Source organism: Sitophilus oryzae, unplaced genomic scaffold (assembly GCF_002938485.1).
Source record: "Sitophilus oryzae breed Bouriz unplaced genomic scaffold, Soryzae_2.0 scaffold_1203_pilon_pilon, whole genome shotgun sequence".
NCBI lineage: Eukaryota > Metazoa > Arthropoda > Insecta > Coleoptera > Curculionidae > Sitophilus > Sitophilus oryzae.
Window position 1 is genome coordinate 767,926 of NW_022145842.1, and position 8,652 is coordinate 776,577.

Sequence of the window (8,652 nt, forward strand, 5' to 3'; positions counted from 1 at the left end):
ATTTTTCAAATTCTGTACACTTTAAAAACCCGAACATGTGTGGGAAAATCCGGATATATCCAAACTCTATTGATACAATATTTAGATAGATTAAATACGCGAAATGATAGAAGATTAATTCATACTATCCGAAATCCCAGCACATACTAAAATTAACAAGAATCGGCACAATCAGAACATATCAGTTAAAACTGTTTTGTATAAATTATTTCCATATGTATTTCCAATTTATTTAAAAAGCTAGACTATTAAAAACACACAAAGTTATTGAAATTTAATGAAATGCAACATCAGGCCAATGAACCAAAAATCATCATAGAAAATCATATATTTCGGATATCCAGTTAATATATAATCGTTGCTATTTTGCTACTAATGAAACCAGTTGGCTTGAACCAGCTGCTCAGTTAACTGTAGTACAGTTACGGGTTCTTATTTTTTACTCGGGGTTTTTGCTCTTATTTTTAATGTTGTGATAAACTACGAGCGTGTATCATTCGGGCTATTGAAGTGAAGTACCAAAGAAAAGCTTCGTCGGCGTGTCTTAATAAATAGATAGAGATTTATTGTATAATTATGTAAAAGGGGAGAAATTCTTGTTATATTTTTAGTTTTTGAATATACTTTATTACTTACTATTTACTATACCGGGTGTCCCAAGCTGAGCGTACATTAGAAGTTTCCAGAGAACTACAATATCTAGATCATTGTTTCACAATGAGATCTATCGATTAAAAATATTTTCAATATGGCGGCACTTCCGGAAATACCGGAAGTTGACAGAAATTTTCTTATTTTAAATGGGTACCCCCATTTTTTATTCTATATTTAAATTCTCTATAAAATTTTATGAATTTTAATATCAAACAGTCTGTATCTAATATTAACCGTTTTTGAGAAAAAAAATATTTAAAATTTTTGGAGGAAAAAAACTGCTTGTCAAAAAAATTTGTGTAGCATAAAAGTCAAATTTAGTGATTACCACAGTCATTGTGACATAAAGAGAAGACATGTTTATTAAATTGTTTGAATATCATATTATATTGGCCGTAGCTGTCATGGAAGCGAGAGATTAAAAAATATAGTAAATCATTTTTTTTCAAATGGAAACCCATTTTTTTATTTCAGTAGTGAAAAGGTATTTTAATTTTTAATTCGTTACTTTTTGATTATACATTTTCCTAAATAGTTTTTAAGTGAATTAAGATTTAGTTTGAAAGCGTATATTTTTTGGTTTTTAACCAGTAGCCTATGACGTTAAACGTCAAGCGAACTATATCTGGCCATGTCATATTGCCATTAGCTATCACTAAAATACGAGATATGTGTTTATAAATATCTACACCTTACACTTTATAAAGTTTTAGCAGCAGTATTTTTAATAAACGAAATTTTTTTTTGTTTTTGACAGAAGGAAATAAAGTGTCTGATGGTTTGACACTTAATGTCAATGGAAGAAAAATGTATGTTTTAAAACTAAATCTTAAATAACTTAAAAACGATTTATTTTAGGTATAGGAACACGTATAATCGAAAAATAATAAATTGAAAAACCTTCATTAATGAAATAAAAGTGTGTTTCCATTTGAAAAAAATGATTTATGATCATTTTTTAATCTCTCAATTCCATGACAGCTACGTCCAATATTATATGACATTCAAACAATTTAATTTTTGAAATAGATAGCCACATGTCTTCTCTAACATATATATGTCACAGTCGCTGTGGTAACCATTAAATTTGACGTTTAGGCTATACAAATTTTTTTGACAGGCACTTCAGGTTTGTTTTTTTTCCCCTTCAAAAATTTTAAATATTTTTTCTTCCGATAACTGTCATCACCCTTTTTGTAGCATTTAATTAAATTAATTTTGTGTTTACTTAATATTCTAAAACAACAAAAAATATTACATTAATGAAAATTCTATGAATAAAAATCTATCAAAAAATGAAAACGAAGTTATATTACCATAGAAACGCGTTTTGATTTTTAGGACTTGGAAAAAATTCAACTATACTCTGTTTTTTTTCTCAGGTAAGATTTCGACAGACGATGACAGAAGAAAAGCAGATGACGTCCCATACCAATCTATTTATTTTATTAAAAAAAGTTTCTAATAATTTTTAAGTTATCTATGGATGGGTTTAAATATAAATCCGTCATGCGTCGTGTCTTGTAGTTTTTAACCAGTTTTATTGGTTTATTTAAAAAATGACAGATCGTATTTCAATTTTATTGGTTTCACGGAACGATGAACGACAAACGAACGCCGATGCGTATGAACTCGCCTTTAGATTTTTGTCATTTTTGACGCTTGTCAAAGTCTTGCCAAATTATAGGTTATAATTTTGTGTCATCTTTTGTTAAATACCCTGCGTTTTGGAAGACGATGCATTTTGATTCGTATTGTTACGTGTGTTTTGTGTCTTTTGAAGTCAAGTGGAGGAAAAATCGAGTGAAAATTAACTGTAGACCCAGAGCACAGTTTACGGTTAATACTCGCTGCCCAGGCAGAAAGTCTTATACACCAATGAAGTTGCCATCGATAAAGTTTGTATACCATTTCGTCGTAGATAAGTGCATCTCGTATATGGTAGAAGGATCAAACTAAACACATACTAAAAAAAGCTGGAGTAGCTGTAAAATATCGACATCACACGATAGGTAAATAATGGATTTTAGTACTGCAGAAAAATAATGTCAAAAAGGTAAAAAATTAAGATTAAAGTTAATTAATTAACCTTTAAGGTATAAAATTTGGTAGGTGTTATTATTAATAAAATAGTTTGTTTTTATTTACCTATGTTGTTTTATTTATTCCTGTGGAATATTACAAATTTGTATTTGTACATAAGTTATATTGATAAATATAATCATAAATGCGGGTAGTTTCATAAAGCTTGGAAAGTAAATAATAGTTTTTTTTATATTTTTGGTATGTAGTGTCTTGTTCTTGTTTGTTTTGTATTAACACATACCGTTTTTATTAAATAAAATAACTCAATTACATTTTTTCAGTTTTATACAGTTTTTTTCACAATATTTTGAAGTAATCACTTGTCATCTTGTCAATCAAATTTTAAATATATCCTGCTATGCGTTCCAGTTGTACCAACTTATTTCTTTGTAAAATAAAATAAACTACTTTGAAATTAAAATGACAGACACATCTATCACTGTCAAGGATCTTGTCACTCGTTGGACAGACTATATATTCTCATGTTTTTGTTAATTTTCTCTATAACGGTATGGAAATTTTAAAAAGTATAAACGGGATTAACCATTTTAGGACAAGTAAACATTTTTAGAGTGTAGAGAAGAATGTATTTTTGACAAAATCTCAATAATAAAAAAGTTTTTTTCCTCTTGTAAAGACAATCCGGGAACATACTGTATAAGACATGGTGTGTAGTCTTTGACATGGTACTGTAAACAAAAGAAATTAAAAAATATTTAAAAAAAAAATAATTAAAAAAGATTTTAAATTAAGTTTTTAATTTATAAAATTTTACTAAATGCAATTTTCTAAGAAAGAAATGGTATGATATTACTAATATTACATATTTTAGGTTATTTAATGCAGGTATATTTTTTTCCTTCTAGGACAGTTGTTCTTTGTTATAACAGGTTGCACGTTGTATTATATTATAATAGCGCAACAGGTGCATCAGAATTTCTTCGTTACAGGCTTCTCTTTGCTGTTCTATCTTACTACCGGAATAACCAGGCATTTAACAATTACTATTTTGATGAGTTCAATTAACGATGTGTTTAGTATACATTAAGCATACATAAAATTTTATCATTTATTTTAAACTTAAAATTTCTTTATTAAAATCCCTTTATAATTTCCAACGTTCACTTAGTACAGAATCCTATTTGATATCTGAACGTTGACAAATCGTAAAATTTCTACGATTTGTTTTGATGTTTACAGGAATTTTTTGTTTTATTTTTATCTGTAGAATCACCCACCGAAGTTAGATACACTATTTTTGACAGTTTTGACACCCTGTATATAATAATAAAAAAATAATATTAAACAGGACTGGTGTGTTGCGGTCGGAATCTGAAAATATATCCAGGAAATCTAACCGTAAAAACAACTTTGTTTAATATTTTAATAGTTACGATGTTATACAGGGTGTCCCAGAAATAAGTGCAAGTATTTTAACTGGTAGTATAGTTTAAAGTTTAACCCCAGAAACACGCCTATTAGGTTTTTTTCGTGAAAAAAAAAATTTGAAAATTCGAATGTTTTCAAAAATATTTTGGAAATTTTTTTAGTTTCTAGTTAAAAAACATAATTTCTTGATAGTATGTCAACATAAAAAAAGTTAGGAATTGTTAAGTTGTTTAAGTTCAGACCTAAAATATGTTACTACATAATGGATGTATTTCAGGAAAATACTTTAACCTCTACAGGCTGGCTCAGATGTTAGAGTTGCAAAATGTAAGTGGATAGGGATTATTTTTTTTAATGGAACACCCTGTATATTATTGCATTTTTTGCTTTCTTTTTGATCACTTTACATAATCCTAAGGTATTATTAAATATATTTTGATAGTTTCAAAGATATTAATAAATTAGTAAAAAATATATTTTTTCAGCCTTTTTTTTCAAAAAATTATTTAAAATACAAGAAATGTCCTGAAATCAAAACTATATTAAGTATTTACTGTAGTGGGTCTGTACTTACTTTGCTACAAATATCGTAATCTTTAACCATACAGGTTGTTCAAGATGATATGCCAAACTTTTTAAAGTATAAAATAGTTTTTCTTGTTTCTTGTCAGGAACACCCTGTATATTATTTCTTTATTGGATGGAGAACTTTTTTATATTTAAAGTGTTTTAAAATTTTCGGCGGTTTAGCAAATATTTGCGGTTTTATTACATATAAAACTTTCAACGGTAAAATATCAAACAAAAATCTTGGGTGGCTTTGATAAAAAATTAATCTTGAAACCCCCAATGTAATATAATACCACGAATATTCGAAAAACCGTTAAAAATCAGAAATACTTTAAATAGAAAGTGTTCATTTTTTAATTCTCCATCTAATAAAAAAATTATATACAGGGTGTTTCGTTTAAAAAAAAACGAAGAAAAACTATTTTATATTTAAAAGGTTTAGCATACAATTTTGAACACCCTGTATGGTTAAAGATTACAATACTTGTAAAAAAGTAAGTACAGACCCACTACAGTAAATACCTAATATAGTTTTGATTTCAGGACATTTCTTGTAGTTTTAATAATTTTTTTGGAAAAAGGCCGAAACAATTTTTTTTTTTTACTTATTTATCAATTTCTTTGAAACTATCAAAACATATTTAATAATATCTTACGAGTAAATATATTTACTCATATCTTAGGATTATGTAAAGTGATCGAAAAGGAAGCCAAAAATGCAATAATATAAAGGGTGTTCCAATTAAGAAAAATCATCCTTATCCACTCACACTTTTTTGAGCCAAGAGGTTAAAATATTTTCCTGAAATACATCCTAATACATACTTTACGTTTGTACTTAAACAAAATTCCTAACTGTTTATTCTAGGAGCTACAGATGCCCGCGCACTATTGCCGGACCCTGTATAACTTGCAATATTAAATTTTACCACTAAAATTAATAATGTCAAAACGAAAGTAGGTATGTAGTAACTAATGAAGTACTCAATGTTTTATCCTTTACAATTCTGATGTTATTTCTAACCTCTTAGTATTGCTCACCAATGCAAAAGAGTATAATTTACACTTTTTTAACAGCCTTTAATTTTCCCTTCTTGTAGAGTCCCAGATTTCAGTGCTCTCTAGTCCTGAATTTCCAAAAAGTTGTATGGAAACCCTACGTATGGAACTGTTTAGATAGAGTGGGCCACCCTGTATATATTAATTTAGTTTTGATTGTAACAGTATTTATAATAAAACTACTTAATTTTTTCAAACTGTCTACAAATGGTTCTTTATATTTTTCCTTATATAAAGTATTCATGGTCAGTTTATAAAAATTATTAACTTGAAGGTTATTTTTTTTTCTTTAAAACTGATTTATTAACTATACTTCGTGTAGGTATAGCATAATGCATGGTGTTTTAAATAATACATATATTTTTTTATTTTTTGGGAATTGAAAAGAAAACAATTATATTATAGTTCGGCATTTATTTTAAATAAATTCTCTGTTTTCAGGTACAGTGGAAGAACCGAAAAACAAGCAGTACGAGACGCCCAAATGAAACTTCGCCAACCCCCACCTTCTCCAGGAACCCCTCAAAGCGATACCAAAGAAGACTCACAGTCACCGGCGGCACCAACGACTGCCACCAACCTTCGGAACCGATCCAAGCACCTCCTCAGTACCAAACGCAAGAAATTAAACACATATCTCTACCCCTTCCCGCTGAAACATACCCCAGCTCATATAATTCAAACACCCTCAAAAGCAACGTTAGTAAAAAGAAGTTCGACTCTCCTAGGAGTACGCATAGTGCTCCGTGGTCGCAACCTCACTCTAAAGGTTTATATAACAGTTCGGTACCGCCTAGTCCTCGATCTGTCAGATCAGGCAGTCGATATAGATCGTCTTCGGTAGATAGTCAAAGTTCGAATGATTCTAGATCGGGTAAGAAAAGAAGACATCGCAGCAGAACGTCTGATAATGAAAGTGAGTTGTCTAAAGGTTCGAGTAGATCGAGACGAAAACATAGAAGGAGAAAATCTAGGAAAGATTCTGGTTCGGAAAATGAGACGAAATCAGAAAAGCGAAGTAATAGGTCTAAATCCGATAATTATTATGAATTAGTCGATTCGGGGTTGCAGTGGCAAGAAGCACAGTTAAAAAATAATAGCGCCGGTAACGCAAATGGCATCCAGCAAGCTACAGTAGTGAGTAACAGAAGTAGAAGTCACGAGAAGTCTTCAAGGCACGGTTCAGATTATGGCACGACTGGAAGACACCACAAACACCGAAAACACAGATCACGATCTCGGTCCCCTGGTGATTCAAAGACTTGGCTTTCAGATGAGTTGAAGAAACACTTGGAATTTGATTTGATAGATACCTCCGGAATGAGCGACTTGCAATTGAAGGAAATTCCTTATACTGTAGTAAAAACGAACTACTCCAAACACGTGAAATTAAAACCTACAGGAGGTCTAAGTAAAAACGACGACAACAGAAGTATCGGGGGTAGTACCACCTCGTCCTATTCCCGCCATTATTTAGGGAAAGGTCCGTTATATAATACGAACGCTTTGATGAACGAAGCTTTAACGAATTTCTCGTTTCCGGATGGGAACGATACTTATGGCTTACCGGAAAAGTCCAGGCAACATTTTTATAATGGAGCTCATTCAGCATATTCCAGTAACTTTGCGAGTTCAATTCCGGATAGTTTTACAAATTTTAGTAGGGTTCAACACGAACATTCCGATTCCGGGTTAGGTGTAGAACAGGACTGTGATCTCAAACGGCAATATAATAAATAAGTGCAGTAAATATCAGATTACTTGCGGTTTCGCTAAAGCGGTTTCAACCATTAAACAGCGTAAGGCTAAATTAACACAAAAATGATCCTGTACACAACGAGAATTTTAAACCTATTTTCTTATTAATTTATTTTTATATAAATATATTTTGTTACATTTCATTTCAGGCGTCAAAAATCCAAGATTTCATCCAATAAGTAATATGAAGCACTTGCAACATTATTGTTTAGTGCTTCTAATAGAATACGGTAATATTTTGACCGTTAATATTTTAAAGCCCAGGCAGAGTTTTTTACATTGATTATAATAATTATTATAACTACATTGTGTTAACGACCATTTATTATTACAATATATTTACAAATCTACAATAGATCTGTACAGGTACCACTAAGAATAGCTCTCGGCTGTATTTCGGAAAGTATTAGTCGAGAGCTTGCGGAAAAACATATTTATTACTAAAGAGACCATAAGAAATTGCTGGAAATCATTTTCAAGTTTGTAGGAGGACCGCTAGAGGGCGTAACTCCTATGGAAAATATATATAATAGCGAAATGGAATTTTTAAGAAATTTTGCCTAGATAAATAATAGCTTCATAATCTTCTGAAAATTTTGGATCTTTTTTGTTAGAACCATTTTCTCCTATCTGCTAAAATAAAGTGGTGGGGGAAGGTTAGATCTGTTTTTCTTTAAATGTTAATAACTAACGGACTGGATGATCGGAATCCAACAAATGAGAGCTCGTTTAAAGGAGCGTTTCTTACTCTATATTATACTACATAAACAATAAAAATAACCTTTTGAACGTAGACGCTAGGGGGCGCTGCCTTACAATTTAAGAACCATTACGCGTTTTTTCAAAAAAAATAAATGCGTATGTGTAATTTTAGCTGTTACTAAAGAGTAATAAAAACTTAACAAGTCAGCGAAAACCGCATCTTTATATCTTTTTTTCAAATCAAAGTTAATTTTTTTTTAATTTAGCAAAATTATAATAAATACGAAAATATAAGCCCTTAATTACCTTATTTTTCTAACATGGTATCACTAGCCCTCTTGATTATGGCCATTCTAATACAAAATAAGATAAAAAAGATTATTTTATTCAAAAAATCGACAATGAACAAGAATACCATAATACTAGGTGTATTAA

At 30.2% G+C, this 8,652-nt stretch overlaps 1 protein-coding gene across 1 annotated transcript in view; it reads left to right on the forward strand.

The window, feature by feature from the left end:
- Positions 1–7,869, forward strand: part of LOC115891937 (band 4.1-like protein 4) — a 43,555-nt gene extending 35,686 nt beyond the window's left edge. Inside the window, 2 exon segments of the mRNA XM_030912548.1 lie at positions 6,199–6,260; positions 6,263–7,869. Of these exon segments, the coding sequence (XP_030768408.1) occupies positions 6,199–6,260; positions 6,263–7,497 (1,297 nt within the window). The 3' untranslated portion in view covers positions 7,498–7,869.
- Positions 7,870–8,652: the final 783 nt, after the last annotated feature.